Raw genomic sequence first — 12,673 nt, forward strand, 5'->3', positions numbered from 1 at the left:
GAAGAGTGGACCCCAGTAGGAACTCGGGGCACTGTTAGACAAAGAAGGCAGAAGGGATAGTGGGCAGCTATCTTAGCTATGGTTCATTATGTTGCAACTAGCGGGAAAGTGGCTTAAATAATAAAGGAGATTTATTGAAGGCAATGGTAACCCACTCCAGTACTCTTGCCTGGAAAATCCCATGGATGGAGGAGCCTGGTAGGCTGCAGTCCATGGGGTCGCTAAGAGTCGACTGAGCGACTTCACTTTCACACTTTTCACTTTCATGCATTGGAGAAGGAAGTGGCAACCCACTCCAGTGTTCTTGCCTGGAGAATCCCAGGGACGGGGGAGCCTGGTGGGCTGTCATCTACGGGGTCGCACAGAGTCGGACACGACTGAAGTGACTTAGCAGCATTGGCTCAGGAAATTAGAAGTTAGAAGTTTCTGAGAGGAAGGAAGTCTTCGGGATTGGATTGATTGAGGTGCTCAATGATGTAATCGAAAACTTGGTTCTCTTCTTGGTTCTCTGCTCTGTCTCTCTGCTTGATCTCTTAGAGGGTCAGTTTTATCCATAAGTTGGCTTCTCTGAAAATAGTAGCACAGCAATGGCCACTGGCCTAGGTTTTGCCTCAGCCAGAAGGAGAGAATGCTCAAATTTTTTCAGAAAAGCAAGCAAAATGGTTTCCCAGGAGCCCCAACACACCTCTTAGCACTCTGGAATTGATTACTTGCCCGTCCTGAGTCAGTGAATCCCTTTGGACAGGATAAATGTGGACCTCACTGGTTTAGGTGTTGGTGGCAGGTGAGGTGGGATTACCCGTGCCACTTTATCAGGGTTCGCACCTGGAGCTGGAGAGGGGTTCATCCTGTATACTCACTGCAGTCACTGCTCACCTTGGGCAGGGAGGGCGGGTTGCTGGACGTGTGCAGAGTGCGGCTGTGGCCTACTCATTTCTTCATCTCTAGGATTTAGCATGGGGCCTAGAACATAGTAAGTGTTAGTGTTAGTAGCTCAGTCGTGTCTGACTCTTTGTGACCCTTGGATTGTAGCCCACCAGGCTCCTATGTCCATGGAATTCTTCAGGCAAGAATACTGCAGTGGGTTGCCATTCCCTTCTCCAGGCGATCTTCCTGACCCAGGGATTGAACCCAGGTCTCCCACATTGCAGGCAGATTTTTTTTACCATCTGAGCCACCAGGGAAGCACATAGTAGGACTTCATTAAGTGTTTACTGAGCAGGGCCAAACTGGAACAGCATACCTTGCTTAATTCGGAAAGAAATCAGGAGTTTTATACATGAATAAAATGATGGCTGAAAATAAATCTTATCTCAGCTTTAAATACAGATTACATGCAGAGTCTGGATAGAGGTGATAAGACTTTCCGCCTCTTTCCCCATCCTATCCTACGCAACGTAAAATTTTCCCTTTTGGCTTTTGGTTACTCATCAAATTCCATTACGGTGAAGAGAATTGTAAACAATTGTTGGTATCAGGAAACTATTTCTAACTCCTGATAAGTCCTCTGATGATCTCATGACATTAAAATTTGTTACTATGAATAATTCAGTAAAACAAAACCTTTTTTTTTTCTTTTATATTCCTTGTTTATGTAATAGTCATTTATTCTAGTGTGTGTGTGTTTAAATAAAATCCTGAATATCTTTTTAAAAAGTGCAAGGACTCTGGTCACTGAAGGAAGAAACTCCATTTCCTGGCCTTGACCAATAAGGGAAATTAGACATACCATCAGCTTTTGTTTGAAAACAAATTTCTAAGCAGTAGAAAAAAATAGATTCTTGCAGGAAAGGTGTGGTAGAATTACTTTAGTGTTACTAAATTTTAAAATCTAAAACACTTTTAGAAATGACCACGTGGCCTGTGCTGGAAGTCTTAGTCAATATTTTGTGTTACAAGTATATAATTTTAGCTTCTTTTGAGAAGTATTATTTTTTGCTAATGAAATTCTAATGCAATGGGAGAAATAACGAACCCCTGTTTGAAGTTTGCCATGATAAGCATGTTGTCAGCTGATTATAGTTCACGTGTGTACATTTCTAAGATTATAGTTACTGTTCAGTTTTGTCATGTTTGGAGAGGGTCTCAGATATCTGGAAGTTTCTTGTGGAGACTATCTATGTGAGACATTCTAAGTGGGTACCATGCCCACAGCCTTAACTGCAGCCCCTTGCCCTTACTTTATCCATATCCCCATCACTCTGGCCGCAAATGAACGAGCCAGGAACAAGTGTCAGGCCATCTGGGCAGCCACTCATGGATGGCAAGTGGCATTGAAATGGCCTGGCATTGCTCTGCCCAACAGGGTTGGTCCATCCTGGGTAATGTCTAACCAGTCCAATCAGATTCTCCAGTCTGGGGAGTGAGGATTTCAGACAAAGAGAGAAAGGGCAGCTCACAATGTGGGCAGAAGGGGAGAGATACCAGAGAAGAGGAGAAAGCTTGAAAATCCATTAGTCAGGAGACCCTGAAGCAGAGAAAGACCCAGATAGGAGAAAGCAGCAGAAAAAGCAGCAGCAAGTTGAAAAAGAAGCCACAGTCAAAAAGGAACTCTTAAGAGTCACTTGGACAGTAAGGAGTTCAAACCTGTCAATCCTAAAGGAAATCGACCCTGAATATTCACTGGAAGGACTGATGCTGAAACTGAAGCTCCAATACTTTGACCACCTGATGCGAAGAGTCAACTCATTTGAAAAGACCCTGATGATGGGAAAGATCGAAGGGAGGAGGAGAAGGGGTCAACAGAGAATGAGATGGTTGGATGGCATCATCAACTCAAAGGACATGAGTTTGAGCAAACTCCAGGAGATAAAGAAGGACAGGGAAGCCTGGTGTGCTGCAGTCCACGGGGTCGCAAAGAGTCAGACACGACCGAGTGACTGAACAGCAACTCCCTTAGGGGATCTTGACATCACTGCTTTGGTTAGCGGAATGAATGCATATGTCGCTTCAAACGTGCTTTATGGGTCAAAACATAGTTCATCATATTTGTTTCATTTGCCATGACAACCAGCAACATCTTAGAGCAAAGACCGCATGGAGCAGAGAGCCACAGCTGGTGGAAATGTGCGTTGTTCATGTAACACAAGTGAGAAACCATCAATGTTACAAGCTTCTCAGATTTGAGGGGTGTCTGTTACAGCCTAATTTTTTTTTTTAAAGCCTAGGATTTCCCTGGTGGCACAGTAGATAAGAATCCACCTGCCAATGCAGAGGACTCGGGTTCTATCCCTGGTCTAGAAAGATTCGACATACAGAGAAGCAACTAAGCTCATGAGCCACGACTCCTGAGCCCACGCTCTAGGGCCCATGAGCTGCAACAAGAGAACCCACCGCAGTGAGAAGCCCATGCACCCCAACGGAGAGCAGCCCCCTCTCACAGCAGCGAGGGAAAGCCCTCCTAAAGCAATGAAAACCCAGCAAGCCAAAAACAAATAAATAATTAAAAGTGAAAAAGAAATATCAGTATCAATAATAGAGAAATAAAATAGGTTTCCTTTTTTTTTTTTTTTTAACAAAGCCCAGTAACCAAGGGTTACTGGGCATCTTTTTCTCTCTTGCAAACCCAAAGAGCCTCAACACAAAGCTATAGCCAGCTATGCCTCACTCAGCTCAGAGCCTATTCTTTTGACCTTGGTGGAGTGAAATTGCACTCATTACTGGAAGAGAGTCAGCGACTTTCTAATGTGACTTGTTCCTCATCCCCATCTTCAGTCCTCTAGTCTGTCTCCTATGTGTGTATCCAGCATAAAAACTGGTACAAAATACGGTCTGATTTCTGCCTTTTTCTCTTTGGGATTTGAGTCTTTTATATTTGTTCTCCTCCCCCATTGCCCCTCCCCTCAATGTTGTTACAATTTTTTTCCAGCATGTAGAAGCATGGGAAGAATTTCAGACTAAAGCCCCAGGTGTTTACCACCTAGATTTCATGGTTACCACATTGCTTTGTTTGCTTCATCACAATCAGTACACCAGCCCATCAACTCATCCCATTTTCCATCCATCTTGTTTTCTTGGATGCAGAACAAAGTAACTCACAGGTTCATGATGGCATGACGATATCTTATCCTTTGACACTTAGTCTTTTTCCTTCTAATTCTGGACTTTTTTTTTTTTTAAATTGGTTTTTAACTTTGTATAAGGTTGCCTTAACTGATCACCCTGCTTGCCCAATCTTGGACATTTTTTACCCTTTAACAATCATGAACTCAGTGTATTTGTCTACATTACATTAACCTGGGTGCCCATACTTTCTTAATCTCACTCTTTAATTTTTCTCTGTATTACTTCCTCTCTTATCTCTTCACTCACCACAACTTTTCATTTGCTTTCCCTTCTCCCTTTCAGCTCCCCGAAGATAATTTTTAAACTAAACAACAGCTGAACAATGTCCCCTCTGTTCCATGTGTCTGAGTATGCACAGCACGTCCACACTTGCCCAGGACAGAAGGAAAACACAATTTCTTTCATTTTATTTCTTTGCATCAAAATGATTAAATCTGTCTGCATGACCTTCATACATCAGACCATTTGGCTATTTTAAAAGCCTTTTTAATGGAGTAAGTCAAGCTGCATTCCCTTCATAGAAAGAATCTTTACCACCAAAGGGTATGCTAAATGCCAAGGGAACAATGTATCTTTTGTAGGGAGAGAGGGAGAGACACTGCCATCCTACAATTGCTGGATTGTTTAAATTATTAGATGGCAATTCATGCTAAATACATATTTGCATTGTTGTACAAGTATTTTCTTATTTTGGTGAAGGATAGCTTTTCAAAGGGAATCCTACTCTTGCAGTGCAAACTTAGAAGACCCCATTACATGGTCGAGTGCATTTAATTTTATTACTGTGGCCAGCAGTGTTTCAATTTTTAAATAAAAGTCTATCAGCAGTGAGGTAAAAGACTACAGACCATCTCCAGCAACTCAGGACCTCTATATTTTATTTACTAACAGCTGTAGTAAAGCTTTCAGTGAAAAATCTTAAGTAGCACTTTCCTTTTTGGTGAGAATCAATTGCACAGCAATCTTTTAAACCTTATCTAAGCTTATAAAGCTAATTTGGCTATTTCAAAGTAAAGGGAGGGGGGAAGAAAAACAGAAGAAAAACGTTTCTCCTAATACATAAAATATTAGAAGAAGAAAGTGAAGACGAATTGTCCAGAATTTATTAGCAATGCCTACGTATAAATGTCAGAATTCTTGTACAGGAGTTTTTTTCTTGCTTTTTTTGCTTGAGTTGCATGGGGAATGCATTCATTCACTTACTCACCAGTCACTGATCACCTGCTCTGTGCTAGATACTCAGTTGAGCACTGGGAAGATAAGACGCATGTCCTGTCCTCAGAGAGTTTATAGTTTGGTAGAGGAGTTGGACATGTGGGCTAGCAGTTATGTTACAGTTACATCTGAGGTGCTATAACAGAGGGGCACGTAGAACCAGTGGTGGCCGGGAGAGGAGAGCTTACTCTAAATTGAATAGGGTAAGAATGCTCCGAAAGGCTTCCAGGAGGCATCTTGAAAGACAAATGGAGTTAGCCAATGGGAGAAGAAAGGAATTAGTTAAGAAATTAGTTAAAACTCTTTCTGTTGGAAGCTATAAACAAAACAAACTGGCTGAGTAAGAAAGGGGGAATATATTGGCTTATGAAAGGCTTCAGGCATGGTTGGATCAAGGGTCTGGTACAATGTCATTAGGGATCTGCCATTGGTGGTCAATTCTTCCTTACTAATAAAACCCCAGATTTGTTCACTCTCATTAGACTTGTTGTGCCCTTCAGGAGTGGCAGGGCTTAACTAATTTTGTTTGTACTGATCCAATTTTGAAACAAGGTCACGTTCTGAAGTGTTGGAGGTTAGGAATTCAATATATGAACATGGGGCAGAGGGTGGGGGAGGAGACACAGTTCAGCTCATTACCCCCTGCCTTTCTCTTTTCCCCTCTTGGATTTCTTGCTGGTATCTCCAATGACTGGACCCAACAAAAGAGTAAGCAAGCCTCGTTGATACGAACCATAAAATCAGCCTCATAAGGCACAGAGTGAGGTGGAGAAGGGTATACCTGGGAAGGGAAAAGAGAGAATTTCCATCAGAGTCTGTCTTGCCTTCACTCTTGGAAAGGATCTTTTCACAAGGTAACCAACGATTGGGTCTTAGCCCCTGCTTTTTAAAGGAGAAGCAGATGGGCCTTCTATCTCCCAGTTTCCATAATAACCTTCGAAAAGGGATTAAGTAGTTCTCTTTGGGTTATAGGACATTTTAAACGGGACTAGGAGGCAGGGCAAACAATGCTCTACCCCATATCTGTCCTGTGAGCCTTCAGCCTTATTACTCCAGGACGTTCTTTCCCTTGTGGCTTGTTAGCTACCTATCACCTAGGAACCACATTGAGCTGCATGTTATGAAAAATCAAGAACAGTGGCAATAATCCAAATGAAGTTGATTTTCCTTTACATATCAAGATATCCAGAGTAGGTCAGCTGCAAGCTGGTACATTGACTTAAGGAAGTCATCAGAGGCCCAGGTTCTTTCTAATCTCCTCTTTTTGGCCTGTTGGCTTGTAAGTGCTGCTTTGCTTCCAGCCCCACATCTGTGTTCCAGATGGAAAGAAGTGGAAGGAAACTTTAAGGAAGAGAGCAGTAGAGATTGGGAAAGTAGCATTGTCTCAGAAATCTATGGGGTATGTCAATTTCTATCTCAAATAGCCGAACTGTGTCTTACGGTTGTCCCTTGCTGCATGCTGCTGTTGTTCTGTTGTCTGACTGTGACCCCGTGAACTGCAGCACGCCAGACTTCCTTGTCCATCGCTATCTCCCTGAGTTTGCTGAAACTCATGTCCATTGAGTCAGTGAAGCCATCCAGTCCTCTCATCCTCTGATGCCCCTTTCTCCTCTTGCCCTCAATCTTTTCCAGCATCAGGGTCTTTTCCAATGAGTCAGCTCTTCACATCAGGTGGCCAAATATTGGAGCTTGATGGGAGGCTGGGAAATGTAGTTTTCCCCCTGGACTGATTATTGTTAGGCTTCTGATAATAAGGATGAAGTGGAGAGGGGCTACTGGGTGGGCAGCAAGGCAGGATCAATGCTCTGGCCAATGGACCCGGACCTGACGTACTGACTTCTGAAGATTTGAGTGGAATAGGGGAAAGCAATACATATATTTACTTCAAGACAATGTCTAGATTTAAGTAAATCCTTTTGAGGCAAGTCCAAAATACATGTAATAAGGCTCCTACTATGTCCCTTGTATTTTATTAGTTCCTGGTAATATAGTCAGAAAAGATGCTTATTCCAAGATGACTGGAGAAATGTCATCAGTGTTCTTTACTTTGCCTGAGTTATTGTTTCTTGATGTACTTATAAGCCTCATCAAGGACTTAAGCATATTTCATCTAACACAAGCAATAAATTAACCCCTATTCCTTTGTCCTACTTAAATATGTGGGCAAAGAATATAATTTAATTCTCTCTTCTCTCTTTAGAGGAAAAGAACCAAATTCATTGCCTGTGATTTTCTGACTGAATGGTTATACAAGTAAGTTTTTCAGTCTTTGAATATTTAATGACCGTAAGAATTCAATAGCGTTAATTTGCCAGCAGAATAGCAACAATTGACTTGAGTTCTTGCTCATTGTTTTCTTGTCAATCAAACATATGGTGTGACCAGTCAAAATCCAAAGAGGATAGGGGAGCCGTTCACAGAATTCTTCTCCATTCCATTTGTGGAAGAGTGGCTGAAACTGCAGTAAGTAATGGCACAAGGCTTTGAATAATTTATTCCTAACTTTAAGATTGTGTTAATGATAATTTCCTCTTTAATGATAGTTCTCCTAAGAGAACTAATTTATGTAATCCATCCAGGACCTGGGGGTCAGTTATACATGTGGGTCTTTTCTCTGGTTAATTTTAGCTAAGGGCATCCTATCCAGGCAGTGATATTTCAAGAAGCACTTCAGAAATAAAATAGAAAACTTAGAACATTTCTTATCCTAAGTAATTAATCTTTCCATTTTCTCTTGCTCTCCACCTAGCCCCAAAGGTCATTATGTCTTATAACCAAACTTTTCTAAATTTTAACTTTTAGTTATATGCGTCAATTCTACATTTAAAATATTAGAACATGACAGATAAAGTTAACACTGTCTTTGACCATCATTCTAATCTGAGTCTTACCACAGAATTAATGTTTGGTCTATATTTCATCCCTCCATAGTTCTTTAAATTAGTTATTTAGCTATATAAACAGATTATGTCACACAAAATTAGTAGTATTACTTTATGGGAACAATTTATCATCAATGATAAAGCAATAATGACAAAAGTGTGAAGTGAAAGTGTTAGTGCTCAGTCATATCCGACTCTGTGACCCCATGGATTGTAACCTGCAAAGTTGCTCTGTCCATGGAATTCTCCAGGCAAAAATACTGGAGTGAGTTGCCATTCCCTTATCCAGGGGATATTCCCAACCCAGGGATTGAACCCAGGTCTCTTGTATTGCAGGAAGATTTTTTTGCTATCTGAGCCACCAGGGAAGCCCTAATAATGATGACAGCTAACATTTATTGAGTGCTGTATCACTGGTCTCAGCATTTAATGCCAAATGAACTAACTTGATCCTTATAACAATGCTATTACCAGCCCTATTTTGCAAATGAGGAAATTTATGCATTATCCTGCAACTTGCTTTTATTCGACTGAAATACATTTTGAGATCTAGCCATGTTTATTTAATTACCTCTGATTCATGCCTTTGATATCTTTATAGTATTTGTCATTTCTAGATTTGCATTATTTGTTCATTCATACAATACATGTTTATTGAGTACTACTGTGTGCCAAACATCATTCTAGATGTTGGAGATAGAGTGGTGAACAAAGCAGCTAAAACTCCTGCCTTAATGGAGCTTATGTTCTGGTGAAGGATGACAGATAATAAGCAAATAAATAAGTGCACTATAAATAGTTGCTTATAGGGAAAAATAACACAGAGTGGGATAAAGCAGATGGGGATAGAGTATTCAGGAAAGAACTTACTTGGAAGATGACATTTAAGTAGTGATCCATAGTTTTAAGCCCAAAGTGGAAGAACGACTACTCAATTTAGGGAGAATAATTTTTAACCTATTCTTTGGAAATGTTTTCACATCAGCCCTTTGCAAGAACAATGTCAGGAAACTGAGGCACCAGGAAATTAAGCAAGGTTTGTAAAATCCCATATCAAACAGAGTATGAAACATGAAATTAGACACTTAGCCCGCAAATATCACATCTTTTGCTTAAATCTGCCTTTCTGGGGAATGCTAAATTGAATAGATTCTTGGCTGAGTTTCTCAGTTTTGAGAGTTTGAAAGACTCCAGGTATTACTAGTTTTTAAAAATCTGAGACTATACATTGAATGGAGGATAATACTAGAAGATCTTGTTTCTTATTAAGCTTCTAAGCTTGTACCTAATTTAGTCCACTATGAAAATGAAAAGCCTTTATTGGCTATAAATGATCAGTGACTGAAGGATTTGCATGTTTTTCTTTCTTTTTTTTTTTTTCTTTCACTGTTATGGGAATACTTTATTACTTTCACATGACAATATAGTTGAATAGCAAGGTAAGAGCTTTATTAAACTAGTCATTTCCTTTTTTTCTGTGAATCTACAGAGATACAGAAAATGCAAATTCACATTTCTAAAAAAAATCAATGGACAAAGATGAGCTAATATTATCGGTGCCATCTATCCCAAGTACAGTATTGCTTGTCCCATGAATTTATAGTGCAGATACCTGACTCTGATTTCAATTTGAAATATTATAGGTTAATTTATACTTCCTTGTATTAGACCATATGAGCTTAGAGGCTGTATAAAGTGTAGTTAACACACTCAATGAATTTATTAATGAAACTGTTTACTACGCTTTGTTTTTTCTGAACTCTCTTAATTTATGTTGTGATTTCTGTTGTCTGGTTAAGTTGGTTCATTAGAAAATGATACCGCAGAATAGGTACTAAGTTTTTCCCATGGGGGCTGATTGATTTGCTTTGTTCAGTTCTATAGCTCTAAAGCACAACTCAACTGTGGTCAGCAATATTAACAGTTAAGCAATCAACGAACAGAGTCTTACTGAAAACCTACTATCCTGTATTCAAAATTAAAGCTTCTGTAGTTCTGAGCAGACGACACTTCTTAATGGAGCCACACTAGGAAAAACAAAATTGATAGGGAGTAGAGCAAAATTAGTACTTCACTGCTGCTGCTAAGTTGCGTCAGTCGTGTCCGACTCTGTGTGGCCCCATTAGACGGCAGCCCACCAGGCTCCTCCGTCCCTGGAATTCTCCACGCAAGAATACTGGAGTGGGTTGCCATTTCCTTTTCCAATGCATGAAAGTGAAAAGTAAAAGTGAAGTTGCTCAGTTGTGTCCGACTCCTCCCGACCCCATGGACTGTAGCCTACCAGGCTCCTCCATCCATGAGATTTTCCAGGCAAGAGTACTGGAGTGGGGTGCCATTGCCTTCTCCAATGCATGTTTTTCTAAGACAAGGTTTTTTGATATCATTCTCCAAGTTGAAAATGAAATATTTTTTCACTTGCAATAACCAATGAAAAAGAATCTGAAAAATAAGATAATTTCTCCAAATGAGTTCTCTCAAATCCCTAGTCATTTACTGTACAAATACCTAAATTTAAAATTGCTGCTAACTTCCGCTGGCAGCTCATATAAATATACTGCAAAGTAGCAATTGCAAGCATATCAACTGGACTCCACAGGAACAAAAACCTAAGAGCTCTTGATTTAAATGGTGTTTGTTCTCTGCTTTACAAAGGGATGCCCAGAGCATGATAAAATTTTAAATGATACTAATCTAATTTGATGCAATAAATATTTATTGAACACCTCCCAAATGCAATGCAGAGCTTGGTGCTGTGGAGAAACAGAGATGAATAAAATATGGCTCCAACCCTTGGGGTGAGAATGTGTTTACAACTAGCTATAGATTCTGTAGTGAGTGTTGTAAAACAGAGGTTAACAAAGCATTATAGGGAAATGCAGATGTACAAGACCATCTATGTTCCACCCACTCCACCCCCCAGCAGCCCTGGCACCAGTCAGGTGGGGCCAGTGGTCAAGCTGGTTGGTGCCCAGATTTGGTCTTGAAGAGGCCAGACCTCAGGGGCTACATCCTTCTTGAGAATGCTCATGAGCAGGGAGAGCAGCGAGCCAGGTAAGGTAGGAGATGATCTCTAATCCAGGTTTCCCCAGCCTCGGCCCTACTGACATTTGATTGTTGTTGTTGTTGTCATTTGCTTGTGTGTGTGTGTGTGCTTAATCGCCCAGTCCTGTTGGACTCTTTGCAACTCTATGGGCCACCAGGCTCCTCTATCTGTGGGATTCTCCAGGCAAGAATACTGGAGTGGGTTGCTATTTCCTACTCCAAGGGATCTTCCCAGCCCAGGGATTGAACCTGCATCTCCTGCATTGCCAGGCAGATTCTTTACCACTGAGCCACCTGGGCAGCCCTGTTGACTTTTCAGTTGAGTTCAGTTCAGTCGCTCAGTCGTGTCTGACTCTGCGACCCCATGAATCGCAGCACGCCAGGCCTCCCTGTCCATCGCCAACTCCCGGAGTTCACTCAGACTCACGTCCATCGAGTCAGTGATGCCATCCAGCCATCTCATCCTCGGTCGTCCCCTTCTCCTCCTGCCCCCAATCCCTCCCAGTATCAGAGTCTTTTCCAATGAGTCAACTCTTCGCATGAGGTGGCCAAAGTACTGGAGTTTCAGCTTTAGCATCATTCCTTCCAAAGAAACCCCAGGGCTGATCTCCTTCCGAATGGACTGGTTGGCGCTGGGTAATTCTTCTTTGGTGGGGGGAGGGGTGGCCCGTACACAACAGCATGTTTTGCACAGCATCTCCAGCACCCCCACCGCATGCTAGTAGCGCCCCCTGCAGTCGTCACCATCACGCCTGTCTCCACATGCTGCCAGCTGTGGGATGGGGGAGGCAGAAGGGCCCCTGGCTGAGAACTTGTGATTGCATCCAGAGGGAAAAGTGAGAGGAATCTGAGGGGGGAAGAGAGAAAAGCTGAGAGAGTTCATGCTCGGTGCTGTCCTGGTCATTCATGTGGATGTGAAGGCATCTGCTGAGAGGAAGGCCCAGGCAGGTTCCGAGGCTTGTAGGGGTGGCGAGGAGATGGCAGCAGCTGCTATGGTGAAACTGATAGGGAACCAACTAGGATAAATAGGGATGGCCCAGCTGATGGTCTGAATTTATAGCAGCCTGTTTAGGAGATTATTTCCAGCAACCCTCTGCAATCCTGGAAAGCGGGTGGAGGAAACAGATGGTTGGGAAGACTAAGGATTGAAGACTAGCAAAGCTAATATAGCAAAAGGTCTAGACTAGGCCCAGAGGATCTTCGGGGAGGGAGAAATTTCCCCCTACCCTTCTAGGTTCTTCGCACTGGTGTAAGAATTAAATTGACAGGAGACAGATTATCAGGAGAAAATCAGACAAAAGTTTCATAACATGTGTTCACAGGAGAGGCCTAGGAGAACTGAGTAACTTACTAAAATGGCTTTGAGACCCTCACCTTAAACACCATCTTCAGCTAAAGACAAAAGAAGATGTTAAGGGCAGGGATCTGGGACTTCAAAGAGGAGGAAGGCAATTGACACGAAGCTGGGA

General features: G+C 41.8%; 1 protein-coding gene across 2 annotated transcripts in view; it reads left to right on the forward strand.

Annotated features, from left to right (window-relative positions):
• Nucleotides 1-12,673, forward strand: part of IQCK (IQ motif containing K) — a 151,151-nt gene that overhangs the window by 46,906 nt on the left and 91,572 nt on the right. The window contains exons 5-6 of one of the 2 annotated variants that reach the window (XM_004020807.6): nucleotides 7,481-7,533; nucleotides 7,666-7,743. In XM_004020807.6, coding sequence (XP_004020856.4) covers nucleotides 7,481-7,533; nucleotides 7,666-7,743 — 131 coding nt within the window. The remainder of the gene's footprint in view (nucleotides 1-7,480; nucleotides 7,534-7,665; nucleotides 7,744-12,673) is intronic. The other variant, XM_042240479.2, reaches the window with a different exon arrangement.

Source organism: Ovis aries, chromosome 24 (assembly GCF_016772045.2).
Source record: "Ovis aries strain OAR_USU_Benz2616 breed Rambouillet chromosome 24, ARS-UI_Ramb_v3.0, whole genome shotgun sequence".
Taxonomy (NCBI): Eukaryota; Metazoa; Chordata; class Mammalia; order Artiodactyla; family Bovidae; genus Ovis; species Ovis aries.